This window comes from Thunnus maccoyii, chromosome 4, assembly GCF_910596095.1.
Source record: "Thunnus maccoyii chromosome 4, fThuMac1.1, whole genome shotgun sequence".
Classification (NCBI taxonomy): domain Eukaryota; kingdom Metazoa; phylum Chordata; class Actinopteri; order Scombriformes; family Scombridae; genus Thunnus; species Thunnus maccoyii.
The window spans coordinates 21,801,629-21,818,593 of record NC_056536.1 but is presented as its reverse complement, the minus strand read 5'-3'; the positions used below and the strand labels follow the sequence as shown (position 1 = coordinate 21,818,593).

General features: G+C 37.4%; 2 protein-coding genes across 4 annotated transcripts; both read right to left on the bottom strand.

Moving 5' to 3' along the window:
- Window positions 1-45: 45 nt before the first annotated feature.
- On the bottom strand, window positions 46-2,760 carry mrps25 (mitochondrial ribosomal protein S25). The gene is made up of 4 exons (XM_042409104.1): window positions 2,524-2,760; window positions 1,249-1,355; window positions 1,059-1,146; window positions 46-542 (listed from the first exon to the last, which is right to left on the bottom strand). Exons 1-4 carry the CDS (start codon window positions 2,655-2,657, stop codon window positions 353-355), a joined length of 519 nt encoding a protein of 172 aa, XP_042265038.1. The 5' UTR covers window positions 2,658-2,760; the 3' UTR covers window positions 46-352.
- An 849-nt stretch (window positions 2,761-3,609) lies between these two features.
- On the bottom strand, window positions 3,610-15,310 carry nr2c2 (nuclear receptor subfamily 2, group C, member 2). Of its 3 annotated transcripts, none has more exons than XM_042409933.1 (15): window positions 15,150-15,310; window positions 12,452-12,536; window positions 12,095-12,190; window positions 11,646-11,846; window positions 11,389-11,494; window positions 11,071-11,250; window positions 9,958-10,114; window positions 9,759-9,849; window positions 9,441-9,586; window positions 8,505-8,682; window positions 7,785-7,906; window positions 7,506-7,645; window positions 6,809-6,946; window positions 6,264-6,369; window positions 3,610-6,047 (listed from the first exon to the last, which is right to left on the bottom strand). In XM_042409933.1, the coding sequence occupies exons 2-15, from the start codon at window positions 12,509-12,511 to the stop codon at window positions 5,873-5,875; spliced, it is 1,896 nt and encodes a 631-aa protein (XP_042265867.1). In that variant the 5' UTR covers window positions 12,512-12,536; window positions 15,150-15,310; the 3' UTR covers window positions 3,610-5,872. The 3 variants fall into 3 exon arrangements, with proteins under 3 accessions (XP_042265867.1, XP_042265868.1, XP_042265869.1); XM_042409934.1 differs by lacking the exon at window positions 15,150-15,310 and adding an exon at window positions 13,233-13,430; XM_042409935.1 differs by lacking the exons at window positions 3,610-6,047; window positions 6,264-6,369 and having other exon boundaries at window positions 6,831-6,946; window positions 7,474-7,645.
- Window positions 15,311-16,965: the final 1,655 nt, after the last annotated feature.

Sequence of the window (16,965 nt, the reverse complement as noted above, 5' to 3'; positions counted from 1 at the left end):
CTGTTTAAAAACACGGAATAGAGGAGGCAAGTTACTGCAACCAGATATGCAAAGTTGTTGTTTTTTTTATTTAAATTAGTAGCAGTGTTCAGCCCAGGGTCAACACTGTGTTAGATGTAAATCACATCCAAATGTTTGGGTTCTTCAACCAGCTCATATCATGTACAAACACAAACCGGAGCCGTAGTATCGACTGCCCAAACATCAACATCATGTGTCGGTAGGTTTCTGCCGCTTTAGGATGGAGTAGAGTGCCGCTTCTTTCATATAATCATACAAAACCAAACATGATGTCACAATGCAATATTATTGTCCAGTGAATCTACAACAGTCCGCTTTCCTTCTCAGCCTCTCACTCCTGTGACGCTGCCATCTGGGTACGATATTTGCCCGTCATCTCTTTGGGCAGTGGCGTGGTGCCAGGACAGGGCATCTGTCCCTCCACTTCACAGATACACTCCCTCAGACAGTACTTCTTTGGCCCAAAGTTGGCAGGATTGGAGGCCTGCATCTTGGCTTGAGCTTCTGCCTGTAACACTTCTCTGCGGGCAGAGAGAGAGAGCAGAATAAATGCATGAACATATTGTCCAGTCACTGCAGGAATAGTCCGCTAAACACATACAGTACGAGCTCAAGGTAATGTACAGTAAAGGTTGGCAGTACTTAAGTGCTGTTTCCCAACATCTGAATATTGTAGATATATTAGAGAAAAGATGCATCAAAGACATTTTGCTTCAATCAATCATTGGGATATGGTTTACATGTAATCTTTAGCTGGTCTTAAAGGCTGAAAGCAGTTACGTGATACAGTTTTCTAAAGGTAGTTGACCTTGGTGATTGAAATGGATATTTTACTCAGTATCTTTAAACACTATTGTGTGTCAATATCTTCAGAAAGCACCAGTGGCCATTGTTACAATATCAATATCAACATAAACAGTTAAAAGTCTCTAATATTTCATTTTGTTAAAATCACCAAACCCATATCACGAACAAATACAGTCCTGTAGATGTAATGATGCATGGTGTATGTTTAGAAAAGTCTGGAAATGTCTTACTGTGATTTGCCCAAAATCTTCTTCACATGTTGTGAAATTTGTTTGTAGTCTTTTCCCTCCACATCAACCAGTACTTGCTCCCCATCATCTGCAGAAGAGACACAGGAGATCAGCCCAGGCTTGGTGCAGTATTTATAAAAGTACACTAGTAATAATATTACATGTAAAACAACAAGGCAGGACTACGCACCCAGGTAGAACTTCAAGAATGGTGATGGTGTCATGTTTTTGAACATCATTATTTGGACCCACGGGTTTTTGTACTGAATTTGAGGAATATTGAAGAACACGAACTTTCTGCAAAGCAGGGAGAGAAGACAGTTTAAGAACAGCTTCACATAACAGGTGTTCTTACTTTATATGGTTTAGTTTACCATGCCTACAGCATTTCATACTATTTTCTGATTGTTAAATATATAATTGTAATAGCTGTGGTCCTAAAGCCTGCAATAAATTTAGTGATACAATTTTCTGCAATTATTTGATATGACCAAGGAAACTGTAAAAATATATCTGCATGAGTCATGATCTTTGAACCTTATCTCATGTAATTGTCTTCTTTAAAGCTATTTACATAAATTCTATTTTACAGTTATTATAGTGTGAAACACTAATTTAATACTTTAAAGATGCACGGAAATATGCTTGCACATTACTGCTACCTGTTTTAAGTATCTTTAGATTCATGTGTTAGAGCTTGAAGGATCATTTAAGCTTATTAATTGTTATCTTGGGAAAAACAAGTGCTGTGAGATGTGAGAAATGTTTACAGTATTTTGGTTGTTTTTTTTGCACTGTGTGATAGTCTGAATCTAGGAGTAAAACCCCACTGACAAATCTAAACTGAAATGATTAGTCAGGTCAACTGATTTATAGAGCACATTTTAAAACAACGCATGTTAACCAAAGTGATTTACTGAGACTGAGAAATACAACAAGATAAAAACACAGACATAATTAATAGATTAGTTAATTGACTGAAATGTAAATAATGTCTGTTCTATGATAGAAACCTGAGCATCTTTGAATTCTGGAAACTGTAACCTACATTTTATAGAATTAACGATTAATTGCTTAATTTAGTAATCAAGAAAGTTAGCCAGCTGAGAATGGAAATAACTGTAAATTGCAGGCGCATAATCACAGTGAGTGACACTTTTAGCCATGGTCATACTGTCTATGACATATTACAATGTAATGCTGATATTACCAGAATTATTATGTGCACTGCTGATACATGATGTCACCGAGGTAAAACTGTCTTACTCAACGTGCTTTAAGAGACATGTTTTCAGTGTTTTTCTGCATGAAATGAGCTGTAAAACTGGGGCAAAAAGAGCTGTGTGAAATTATCTTGAAATAATGAAGTCGGTGCTGAAAACTGCGTCTTAGCAATTAAGACAGATGTGTTAAAAGTTGACATCTTCCAAGAGGAGATACACTGTTAGCTTCCGTTAGCTCTGACCTTGCTCCGTCGCTGAGCTCTCCGTGTGTGTTGTAATTCACCGTCATGATCTTCACTCTGTTTTTAAAGATGATGTCTCCTTTCTGGAGGTATTCCAGTGTCCTCCTGATCGGAAACCTTCCTTTCATAGGCATTTTAAAGTCCTTTATTATCCACAAAATACCATTTGAGACCTGCCTGTGCCTGAAGTCGCTCAAGCAGCACACGGACGGCGGCTTTTGATGACGTTAGCAGTCGTTATCACCTGAGCGGCGTGGTACTTGTAGTTTTAATGGAAGATTTACTTTTTAGCCTTTAGTGCAGGAACAAGAACATATAATCATGTGTGATAATATGTATGTATATTGTGCCTCTATATGTAGAAACATTATTTAAACACTAACATTGTCAAAGTATGTTGAAGGAAGACAAATAATAAATAGTGACAATCAAATTATAGAAAACTTATAGAAATAATTAATTTTTGAACAAGGAAAAAACAAGGCAGCAATAGCCAAAATAAATAAATTGTAGGGTTTTTTCATCTTAATCTTCATCTTTTACATCTAATACAGTTTAGAGGAACATTCTATTTGACAATGTTAAATTAATAATGTCGATGTTAAATTAAATACCTCATTCAGATAACTTTTTCATAATTTTTATATTTTTTTCCTGATTTTTGACTTTTTGACTTGACTTGACTTGAGGTAGGATAAAGTGCCCACATCCATGAAAAAGAATCTTAAGACTGGCTTCTTTTTTTTTTGAGGCATCTATTCAGAATTTGTCAGTAATGTAAAGAAGTTGGATTAGTTTTCAGAGCAGTAGAATAAAATATTGACATCTTCGATATACAGTATATATTGAATGTGAGTTTCTCTGACATGTCATTTTCCACATCTTTCCAAACTTTCTCACTATCCTAACAGCTGATGAATAAATGCTTTACAGCCTCAGTAAATACGTTACAAAAGCCACATTTTTGCTGACATCAGGATAGTATTTGGAGACGATTTCATTACAGGGGCAGCATCTCCGTCTAACAGTAAAACAAAACCTCTTTCACTCACTCGATGAGTAAAAAGTGGTGCGACAGACTCAGACTCAACTTTGATGAATAATTGTTTATTTCTTTTATAATGTGTGGCTTCAGAGAAGCCAGCCTCGGAGACTGGAATGCTGATACAGGAGCTCAGTCGTTAATACATTTGTTTTACATCTTCATCGGTGTGAGGTAGAAATGTAAGGTTGATGACAAACTTGAGAAAAACATGACTGTTGTTGAATTACTCAATCTCAATGTCTGAAGAAATACATTTCACATGGGCAAAAAAAAAAACAGAGAACATTTACATAGTACAAAATTTTAACCATAGGATACTCAAACCAAAAAGATGAAATAAAATATTTTCTGATCTAATATCCTCTAATGTTGGAGCTGCTCATGGTAAATATTTTAAAGCCACAACATTTAAATCAATATTTTTCATACAGCATTTCATAAAATGCACTTAAGCAACATGCACTGCAATGCACTATAAAAATTAGAACAATGCTCCTTTTTAGGGCAGACAGCGACAGGATTTTAAAACCCCGCTTAAAAACAACATGCACTCATTTTTAATGAAATTTCACGTACAAAGGTCATTTCACACCAGTGTCTTTACAAACAGTCTGTATGGGTTTTAAACCCAAATATTACAATTGACATTTATTTCACAATACATAATCATTGTTGACTTCTTTACATCCCCATTATCATTCATGTTGCTGCAGATGCTTCTTCTCAACCTTCATACCTTATAAGTGGGTAAGCGATGCATATCTTCATATGGTCTTAAAGACATCAATGCACTCGAGACTGGCTTCCTAAAAAATGTCTCTTTTTTTTTTAAAATCAGGGAAACCTGCCCAAAAGTACTTTAAGTACACTTAGTATGTGACAAGCAAATTTGTTCACAACAAATAAAAGTTTTTAGAAAACATACAAAACACAAAGTTTTAGTCAGCATGAACGCAGTGGAACGCCACAAAAGCTGATTGATGTGCACTTAGCAGAATACAAATGCAAACACAAGTACAAAAAGTAGCATAGCTACACATATGTAATATTTCTCAACCCAAAATGTTTAAGAGCTAACTCCTTAAAAGAAATAATTGCCATAGATAAATACATGTACAAAATGCAGATTGAGAACAGTCATGACACTGATGGGACAGAAGGAAATAACATATAATTGATTGTCATAAAGGGAAAAGTGATGAGGTGATTGCACAGGTTGTATTAGCAACTTATTCAAGATAAGACAGAAATAAGTGTACCTTAACATAAAAACACACCAAAACCTAAAATCTCTGAGATGTCATTCAGTATAAAAAAAAACAAAAAAAACAACAACATATGGATAATCTAACCGGCTAATTTGGCTTACTTGATTCTGTGAATGCAAGTTAAAGGTGAAACTGAAAGACAGATTGGATTCAGACACTGATCATGTTGTAATGATCTATAAATGCACCGTGAATACTTTATAGATTAAGGATTGAGGTTTGTTGCCATTAAACTGAGTTCATTCTTGTACCTGACTGAAGTTCTCCTTCCCGCTATTATTTTAGATTTATTTAAAGTAAAGAAATGTATATTAGGAAAGAGAGAAAAGCATTACAAAGCATGTTTTAATTCTTTGTTATGTAAAATTCAGAAAAGTATACTTAGTCTGAATTTTCAAATGAACAGCACAGTCATTAAACATTTCAGTTTATACATAACAATATAAACAAATACTCTACAGCTTTAAAGGACATTTACGTACATTTAAGTACATAGATTTTGTTTAGTCTTAAAATTAGACTTCTGAAATTCCCCTTCTAGATGTAATATTTCTGTTAATGTGATTTTTAGATTACAGACTGTTTCTTAATTCATCCCATCTGATATTGGCAACAAAAACTAGCATTAAATTATGTATGTAATCAAGATGAAAGCACGATAAAGTTTTAATAAGACTAAAACTATTTGAAAGGCTTAGGTCAAAAGGTAAAGTTCATGTATAATTAGCTTGTAATGCTATAAAAGACAGAGAAGGAGACCTTTTTTATTCAGTTCAGAGCCGCTGAATTCAGGCCAGAAACTGTTGACCTCTGCTTCACCTCCAGAAAACATTCCAAGTGTCATCCTGGCTTTCCGATGCCAGATTGATCTGCCACGGATTCCTGAATGACTCTGCACCGTGCAACGTTAGAAAACAAGGAGACGCTGCAGGATTCTGGATTTGGGTTCAACGATTCGAGAGACAAAGAGAGTACCTCTGGGGAGACTCAAGAATCTTTAAATCGACAGTACTGGGGGTGCTGGAGTGACGGGGTGTCATTCTGTAGGGTCGGAGTCCTGGCTGTTATACTCAGCCGTCTCCATCTTGAGGATGTAGGGAATGATGCTGTCGATAGACACGTTACCTATTAAGCCGGTGAAGAAGAGCTCCTCTGTGATGTTTGAGTTCATGAGGCGCAGGGCTGGGAGACGAGTCAGGATGCGGGTCAACCTAGGGAAGCAAACATGCCACGGTTACAGCAATGTCATCTTGATATTTTATGTTTATTTACTGTCTGTTCACAGCGCCACAGTCTTCAAGAGCAAATTTAAATCCTCTATTCCTTAAGCAGAGGATACTTCATAGTTGGCAAAGTAGGAAGTATTTAAGTAATAAACTGAAGTAAAAGATATTATTATGAAGATGAAATCTCTTTTTTTAATGTACCTGTAGGTGTCATCCGGATATGTTTTCTGCACGTAGTCCTGCAGCTCCATCAGCGCTTTCCCCTGAAACTTCTCAATCTGCCCGCTGCTGTCCACACCTGGATGATCTGAAGAGTCAAACACACAACAGTCATTCTCCAAAATGCAAATACCGGACATTTATATAATCTAGAGCTGCAAGTCGATCAACAGAAAATTAATTCTAACTATTTTGATTATCAATTAATTGTTTTGAATCATTTTTTAAGAAAAAATGCTAAAATTCTCTGGTTCCAGATTCTTAAATTTAATATTTTTTGGTTTCTTTAGTCTTTTATGATAGTAAACTGAATATCTTTGGGTTGTGGACTGTTGGTCGGGACAAAATAAAAAACATTTTAGGTTGCATCGGGGGTTTTGGGAAATGGTCATCTACATTTTATACCATTTTCTGACATTTTAAAGAATAAACGACTACTCGATTAATCAAGATAATAATCAACAGATTTATCGATACTTCAATTGGACTAATAACAGCTATAATATTCTATATTAAAGCAGACTCACCAGGACTAAACAACACTATAGCCTTCAGGTAGGCATATTCGTAGCTGTCAGTCTCCAACTTTGTCATGCTGTTGCAGAACTCTTGAAACTTCCAGATATGCTCCATCACCTGCTTCACCCGCTCCCCTGACAGCTTGTCTGAGACAGAAGAAAAAGCCCAATTTCTAGTTTAAAACATAAATATTACAAAAGTAGTTATTTCAGCTTTATCTAACCGGGTAAATTCTTCAGAAACAACAACAAACATGTCATTCCCATCACTGTTGATGGAAAATTGCCCCCATGCAGTTATCCTCATTAAGCCAACAAGATTGTAGTGGTGAGATGCATCAATTCTCAAATTAATGTCAAAATTTGATTTGTCATGTATGACATAGACAAATAAACAAATGATTTAGCACCACATTGAGCTGATCAGTGTGTAATACCGAAAATGTAACTATAGGGTGGAAAAATCCATAATTTTCATGATTTGTTTTCATCACAATCTAATTAACAATGCATAAGATGCCACAAGTGCTTAAGTGCATAAGTGCTTAACAAATTAATGAAGCAAAGGGAGAGGACGTTCATTCAATCCTCCCCTGCTCTCATTTTTTATGGTAACAACTGTTTTAAAAAAAAATCACATTTTTTTCACTCCTTTTTATATCTGTGTGTCCTACTGTGAAATGATGACGAGGTCTGTGGTCCATACCATCCTGGATGCTGCTTTGAAGGTGGTTGATGATGGCAGCGAGGATGGTCGACAGGTTCATCACATGAGCACACTGAGCAAGACCCAGAGTGAACAGCTCGTTCCAGCAGGCTCGCACCAAACTGGTGTTAGCCTCCTGACTGAAGACACAAGACAGAGACGAAAAATAAAGAGAGAGGAAGATAATAAGCGTGAGCCTGTAAATGTTACACAAGTAGATCTGAGCCTCCAGTATTAGAGTGTATTTTAAGCGCTCTTTGTTGTCAAAAGTATTCTCACCCAAGAGCTGAGAAGGCAGGGATGGAGCGTGCCCAGTGCATGGAGAGGAAGAGAAGTCTGGATGCTGACTCACAGATGTAGTGTACATTCAGATACTCAGGCATGGGGCTGGGCATGGTCAGCTAGAGCAAAGAGGCAGAGACAGAGAAAGGTTTAGGATCATGAATTACAGCAAGCAACTCATGTCTTGTGTTTGAGTGTACTAGAGACCAGTGTAGGTGTAGTACAAGACATTGTCAAAATTCGGTCAAAATATAAATATATGGCACTTTTGGATCTAAATCCTTTCAGTGTGTGGAGGCTAAAATTTGGAACAACCTCTGAATCTATTAAAAATATTTAAAAACAGGGTGTAAAAACTTTTTATTTAATAAAAATGGAAAAAGAAGAGAATTTGGTGAATGTATTTAGTATGTTAGTAAAAATGTACAACTTGTATAATAAGTATCTACTATGTCTGCATGTCACAATTTCAGTCAGTAATGTAGCAGGCACACAACAATCTTTGTCATTGTCATGTGTGTTTGTGTTTCTGCATGTCTATGTTTTGTGTGCTTTTGTTTCTTAGGTTGGTGGAACAAACACTTTCAGTATATTATGACAAAGAAGTCTTTTATATGGCATTTTTCTTTTTTTTGTAATTTTACAGCACTTATTAATAATGTTTGTCAAGTGTGTCAGTTATTTGGGTGGTTAGCTGTATGAGTTGACCCGGCTCACCTTAAAGCTGACATGGCTGTCTGTGAGCAGTGGTCCTTCCACCTCGATGATTGGAGTCTCCTGGTCTCGACCGATCAGCTGGATGGTTGTTCCACTGACACACTGCAACTTATCGGCCAGACTCTGCCCGACCCCGACTTCAGGTGGGTTGAAAACTTTGGCCAGGGTGTCAAAGGCACTGTGAGTAAAACACACACACACACACATACACGTTTAAATTCATTAATTTGACAGAAAACTCTTTAAAACATAAATAGGAATACAGCCTCTTGTAGACATATCATTTTAAGTATACCTGAGTAGGCAAGAAGAATGAAGCTGTAACTAGAGTTGGGTGATATGGACAAAATCAAATATTTATTTTGACCAAATACCTCGAATAATATTTACACTATGAGATTTTTGATAAATAATCATCAGTAATGTGGATATAATAATTAAGTGGGTAAAGGCAAATAATGATATCTAATCTCATTTCACAATATTGATATATCGATATATTGCCCAGCCCTAGCCGTAGCTAATCATTATCTTGAAATAATAACTATTTATATAGCAAAAAAAAAATAGCAATGTAAGTACCTAGAGTGGGAAATAACTGAGGTAACGTCATTGCAGATATTACAATCCAAAACATTTGCTAGATAGAAAAAAAGAAAAGTGAATTATTAGCCAATTAGAGTTTGGATAAGTGTAGCCTTGTGTTTTAAATTACAAGCATTCTTTGAGCAACTTTATCTTCTGCAATTAAACACAAAAAAATATTTAATGTTATGGAGTTGAGGCAAAATGGGCTTTATTTAAGTTAGAGAATATACAATATATTATATTTCAAAACAAAAATGGCCATCTTTTTGGTCATTGCACCCTGCCAAGGAGGCCACTAATGTGACACATGGTCTGACCGAATCAATATGAGAATTCCTGCTGACTGACCGTGTTATCTCACTGGCAGATTGCTCCTCATGTTGGCTGTCTGAGGTATCGCCATTGTTCAAGTTCTCTTTCAGTGAGTCACTCAGGTTGGCCAGTGATGTCACCACATTGGCTAATGTCCCCAAGTCTCCCTGCCCAGACTCCATCTGAGGAAAAAATGAAACAATGCAGATTATTTTCCATAATTTGGTCTGGAGCAAAGCACCAAAAATGACATCTGCCTGAAGGATTGTACTTCTATTACAAATAGCAGAAGGAGACAGACAGCAGCAGAGCAGGCAGATGTTATGTTTGCTGAAACTGCAGTAGCAGCTGTACCTTTGAGTCAGTAGCCAGCAGCAAAGTTCCATCACTCTGCATGACAGGCTGCTGGATATTAACCAGCATCCCCTGGTCCAGCAGGCTGGATCTGCACATGACACAGAGCATCATTAAAAACCGGTTCACATAACACAACATCAGCAGTTTAGAGATGGGACAGCCCTGAGGATTGTCTGCAGGTCAGATTTCCACTAACCTGGAGCCATCTGTCTCTGTATCAGAGATAAAGGTTGGCGTGGCGATGAGTGGGCTGTTAAGGTCCTTGCGAATGTAGATCTTTTGGGTGGAGGCAGCGCAGTTGGCATGCTTCTCTCTGGGCACTACATCGATGGGCTTTCTCTCACTCTGTACAGCTGAGGACAAACAGCGGACAAACTATTTACTATTTTCTGGTTTTTAGTGAATTATGATAATAATAACAGTGATCCCAGAGGAATGTCCTTTTTTCTTGCCCCCTCAAACGCAGAATAGTATTCAGTAGAAAATCAGTGTCTTACTGAAGTAAAACCTCAGTGTTGCTTTAGGGTGAAGTTAGAATTCTTCAGATTGTTTAGGAAATATGATGAACCCCTGGGTTTAAACCTGCATTCTTTGGTTAAAGGAAAACCTCCCCACTCTCCACCTTGCTGAAGTATACTAACCCATTTTCCTACCTTATTTTCATTATTGATTATGTTTTAAATTGATCAATAAATCGCTCCTTCTTTAAAACATCAGACAACCTTGAAAAATGCCCATAACAATATCCTAGAGCAAAAAGTTATGTCATTAAATGTGTTGTTTTGTCTAATAAATAGTCCAAAACCCCAAAATATTTTATTTATTATAATGTAAGACCAAGAAAGGCAGCAAATTCTTACATTAAAAAGCTGGAACCATCAAATCTTTATCATTTTTACTTGAAAGATGACAAGCGATTAATCGATTGTCAATTAATCGACTAACGCCGTGTCTACATAGAAAGAGTACAGTGAGCAGCATGTTAAGTAGAGCAACAGCATCAGTGAGTGCTTCGTCTGTATGTTTACACAGGAGGTGTTCAGGTACAGTGTTGAGCATGGGTCACCTGGTTTTGGAAGCACTCAGAGCCCAATACACAATAACTGTAGTTATGCGTGTAAACAGCTGTAGTGATTAACATAGAAGCGTACTGTTCCATCAGACACGCATGAGAAGGACGACTCAAAAACATGGCCGAAACGCTTTCTGTGTAGACACGGTGTAATTGTTGCAGCTCTATTTCTGAGTGGAACTGTGTTTTTTGTCTACATGTTTACAAATGGTGTCCTGAATCGGGATGCAAACTCACACTCGGTCTTCATCCCCATCTTAAGGCATTTCCTCAACCGGCAGAACTGGCAGCGATTGCGGTGGTGTTTGTTGATGACACAGTCCTGTTTACTGCGGCAGCTGTAGGTCAGGTTCTTCCTCACGCTCCGCTTGAAGAAGCCTTTACATCCCTCACAACTGACCGCTCCATAGTGACGTCCTGAACGCAGAGAGAGCCAATCAGCGTGAGTCACTGTGTGTGTGGGTGTATGTGAGATTCATCAGCACAACATACTGTCGGATTTGGTGTTAGGATGCATCGGTCATATCACATATAAAGCATCACAAACTTAAGTACCTGAAGCCTTGTCGCCACACACCAAACAGTACTCCACCGGCTGTGGTCGGCTCAAATCCCCTGACTGCCCTAGCAACCGCTCCATTGATACTGGATCTGTGACAATCTGAAAAACAATACAGGCTATTAATCTTGTGTTTCACCTTAATATAATGCCAATATCATGGTTAAAACAATATCAAATATCAAGACCAAGATTTTGCCAATAATATCATTATATTGTGTACAAGGGGGTGATATCATGGGGAAAACTATACCTGTATCCTTCCTGGCATCAAATTGTCTGCAGCGGTAAAGATGAGCTGCTTAGTGTTGTGGCTATCTGGAGAGGCCAGAATAACCTTGCCTGCCCCTGAGCTGTCAGCTGTAGTCAGAATGAACTGCTGTTTGGGCACACTGGACGGGTTCATCGCTGTCACTATCTGGATCTTCTGACCTGTCTGCTGGTCAGTTACAATCTGGAGGTGTTAGAGATAGAAGGGATGGATAGAAAGAGAGAGAGAGAGAGAGGGGGAAATAAATGCACAGGCACCGAAGGAGTTGAACAAAAAGAAGAGAGACTGACTTTGAGGGTGGAAGATCTAAGTCACGTGTTGTAACATCAACCTGTTCCTTGCTGCTGCTAACGCATCAAAAGAGGACAACAACAGGTAGCAGCAGTGCCATGTTCTCTGAAGCCAACTGATGTTGAGAGTATAACAGTTACCTGTATTCGCTGTGGTGTTGTGGCAGGCTCAGTGGAAATGACCTGAAAGCGCTGTGGTGACTCACTCATCACTGAGTCTGATGGAGAGGATGACGCCTAAAACATGAAACACATTTTAACACGCTTATGCTAAGGATCTTAATCAATAAGCCTGCAACACATGTGCAAAGCATAAAAATGTTATTATAAAACACTTTCACATAAATGCAGGAGGCGACAGTCTTAAGAATGTCACATGAAGGAAGTTATGTCACTATGGCAACAATAAAGGCATCATCCAGCCAAAGAGAGCAGCTACACAGTATTAAAAAAAAAAAAAAAAAAGATTACACAGAACTGCACATCATGCACACTCACCTCTGCCTCGTGCTCAGAGTCCACTTTCTGCTGAGAGAGCAGATTCAGGTTGGCCGTCATGATGATGTAAGGTCATTAGTGAGGTCTGTGTGGAAGAATGCCGCAGACATTATTAATCAACCACAAAAGATGCACACTGTTACAAAAGAGAATAACATTTTTATATATATTTGTTGGTGCATCAGATTTATTATGACACTGAAATAAAAAGTTACACTTTATGACGGGTAACTAACATGTTCTGTCCCCTTATATGAGACTTTATACATATTATCAAGTCAAAAGTGTTGTACTTCTGCTTATTCACACACAGAATGAACCGACACCACAGAAAAAAAGAACAAGACTGAGACTATTGTGAGCAGATATCTCAAGTGTCTGCACTTTTGTGAAATGTTCTGCAAACCATGTTTTCTATTGTATGTGATAGTTGTGTGAAAAGTAATGAGAAGTGCATGAAAAGAATCAGTATTTTACTAATAGTGATTACTGCATCAGTGTATTTGCATCATGAAAAACTGTAAGAAAGTAGGACTGCAACTGCAACAATTGTTTTCATTATCTATTATTCAGTCAATTACTTTCTCAATTAATTGATTAGTCGTTTGGTCTATAAAATGTCAGAAAATGGTGAAAAATATTTATTAGTGTTTCCCAAAGCCCAAGATGCAACGTCAAATGTCCTGTAAAAAACCCAAAGATATTCAATTTACTACCATAGTAAACAGCTGCTTAAGAAGCTGGAACGAGATAATTTTTGTATTTTTTCTTAAAAACTTACACAAAACGATTAAGGACCTCTACATCCAGAAGAGGATGAGGACCCCAAACACCCCAGCTACACACTCTTTTCACTGCTACCATCAGGTAAGTGGTGTAGAAGCATCAGAGCCAGATCCAGCGGGCTCAGAGACAGCTTCTACCCGCAGACTGTTGAACTCTGTTGGACTTTGTGAACATATGTAACACATGCACACACACACACACACACACACACACACACACACACACACACACACACATACAGAGTCTCTCTCTCCCTCTTGCTCTCCTACACATTTAGTCACCCCCCACCAAACACACACACTCTCTTCCCTATATTGCTCCCACAATATTTATATTTTTATATCACTATTTATAGTATTTATCAGCCATCACTTATGTGCAATACATTATTAATCTATTTATCACTTATGTACCCCAATGTGCAATATAATGTATATTTGTATATATTATTTTATTACACACTCTAAATCAAATTAGAGCTTAAAGAAGCCAAATTTCACTGCCTTCATTATTGCCATCTGCTGTGTTGCTGTGTATGTGACAATAAAAGCTCTTCCATCTTGATTAATTTTCTGTCAATCAACTACTCAACTAATCACTAGATGCTTTCAAAAAACATGCTATAAATAGTTTTTATTCTTTTTTTTTTAACTTCAAACAAAGTTCCATTAACCAAAGAAACCTAAATGAAATTAATATTCGGTGTAGGCACACTTTGCCTTTAAAACAGCACCAGTTCTTCTCTGTACACCTCCACACAGTTTTCAAGGTACTTGGCAGGTAGGTTGTTTTAAGCGTCTTGGAGGACTTGTCACAGTTCTTCTGTGGATTTAGGCTTCCATCTCTTCATGTAATCCCAGACTGACTCAATGATGGCATATAATCTGTTGCAGAGCTCCTTGTTCGCCTTGTTGATGAAGATAGTTAGTTATGACTGTTTGGGGTTATTTTCATTCTGCAGAATAAATTTGGGACTGATCAGATGCCTCCCTGATGGTTTTGCGTGTTGGATAAGAATCTAAACATCAATAGTTCCTAAAACATTTGCACAGTACTTTACATCAATTATCAATTGTGAGTTACCATAATACATTTGAGCATCTTTCTTGGCAGAATTAAGTGATAGCACCTACTCCTACCATCAATTACCTCCTTGCACTTAACTTGTTTTGACTCTTTGTTGATTTGGGATTATAAGAAAAACTGCATTTCAACAGCACTCTGCAGCAGCAGCTCCATAGCCACACTGACCAAAGGGAGGAGCATGCTGCTTCATATTATATACTGATTGGTCGAACTGAATGTCGATCAATACTTCCCCCCCAAAAACGCATCACCGATCACAACACAGAACAAAATGGAGACTCTGGCAATCAGCCAATAACACAGGAGACGAATCCTTATGATAAATATATTTGAGCATTTTTCTTTCCAGACAGTGCGGTGCAGTACTGTCGGCATGCTGGTAGTAAATGTAAAAATGCAGCTTTGGTAAATAACGTCACAGTAAAAGTCATTTCCAGCCACTCCTGTCCCCGGGATGGCAAAGGTAAAAGGGTCGAGTTCATCTGTACTAACTATAGCTTTCAAATGTTAGCTTGACACAAGTAAACGCAACCAGAGCTGCAGCGAGCCGACTGTTACCCGTCTCTCACTCCCCCTCCTTCAGCATGCAAGGATTATTTCGGGTTAAGTGAACAGTAGTGTCACATATTAATAATTAGTTTAACTGTCTGTGAATCATATCAGGGTAGACAAAACAGCGCTCAGCGTTTCGCCGTCTGTGCCCGGATCTCGAGCTGCCGGAGTCGGCCGACCGGCTAACAAGCTAGCCGGGAGATTAGCTGTGCTGTTTTATCATCCAGTATGTCAGACAGCTTTCAACGGTTTTCAATCCGCGGCTGAGACTTACCTCCGAGCAACGGTCATCACACATTTGGGGGTCTCTGCTATTTTATAAAATATTTGTTTTGGTTTTCTTCTGTTAAAGGTCATAGTTCGTGACCCCGCACCGCCAGCGCGTTGATGATGATGGTTGAAGGTTTTTTTTTTTTTTTTTTTTTTTCCGTCTCCTTCCTCTCTCGCGTCCCCGCGCGCCTCCAACACCCCCCCACCCTCGGCGCGAGCCAGACAGGGCTGACGTCATTATGTCTGACTGTCGAGGGACTTTTGTTGTCAAGTTGTGTGTTATTATAAATAATTAGCATTGTAAAAGAAAACAATTTAATGACAGACTATGAGAGACGGACTAAGAAGCTTTGATTCTCCATCAGTGTGTTTCATGTCTGCTCTCTTCAGTGAGATACTAAATATCATACCAATTTATCCTGTGGAAAATACCAGATTTAACATTTATAAGGTGTGATTTTTCTATACTGGACAAGGAAAGCATGTCCACCACTTATTTCAGTATACTTGCTCCCTTTTGGACTGATTTACATAACTTGTTGACAGGAAAGGTGCTATAAGCAGCAATATTATAAAACTAAACCAAATATCATATTCAATATCAATCTCTCTTTTTCTCTTGTCTAATACAGTGCTTGGTGAGTATATACTGTACAGTTTTACAGCACTGCTGTATATAAACATAATAGTAAAAAAGCAACCAGAAGGTACTGTGTAACATTTTGGTTGATATGATGATTGTTGTTAAGACCCTGGTAATGTCATGGTTACTAATTTTACTTTTTATGTTCTTTTGACTCTGGAAGAAATTACATTCCTCTTTGTCCCTTATACTCATTGTGTGATGGGCATTTTTATAATTAAAGAAATGTTTTCAAGTTATGTCATTACCAGGAACCTAATTAAACTGAAATATATAGGTTATTTCCCAATCAACTGCCAAATGAACATGGGGACAATTATTAGAATTTTCAACTAATTCAAGAACTATACTTATATAGTATAACATGAAAAATATATATTTTTATAATGAAAAAAGCCACAAAAGCTAAATTCCTCTAACTTTGTATGGGCGAAACAAATTGCAAAAACTTTTCTTAGTTCCCTAACAAATATCCTTTACAAGTTTTAATTTTAGGTCATTTAACAACAACAATTTAACAATTAATTTTATTTGTGAATTTAAATGTTAAATACATGTAATCTAAAAAAAATCTGGTATTGTTTTAATTTTTCATGTATAGTTTTTATCTGTTTTCATCAACATTATTTACATGTGAATAAAGATTTTTGCTTGTGTATTGTGTAATTTGCTTTGTATTTCAACTAAATAAGTTAATGTAATTGTGTTAACTGCACTGTTTCCATCAAATAAACAGCTACCATAAATAATATACTGGATAAACAAGTACAGCCGACATTTTTCTGTCTTTTTCTTTGTTCTGTTGTTGCACTCACTTAGATCTTTGCAGTAGAGAAACAAATTATATTTGCATGAGCCATTTGCCTACATTTACATGAATTGCCTCTCTCATTTGTCCCATTTTTTGGAAACAATTAGAAACCGGAAATGAGCGTGACCACTAAATGACCACCAGGTGTCGTCCTGCACCACCTGGTGTGACAGGACTGATTGTGCAGCTGAACAAAGAGCCCATGACTGAGCTTCACACGCATTCAAATATTCTGTCATTACTCTAGAAAGAACAATGTCATATATTTTCTTACTTGTAAGATTTAAAAAAAAAAAAAAAAAAAAAAGCTACACCGTTTGTGTTTTCACTTGGTTCAATTCAACGCTGTGTACTGATTCTGATCGC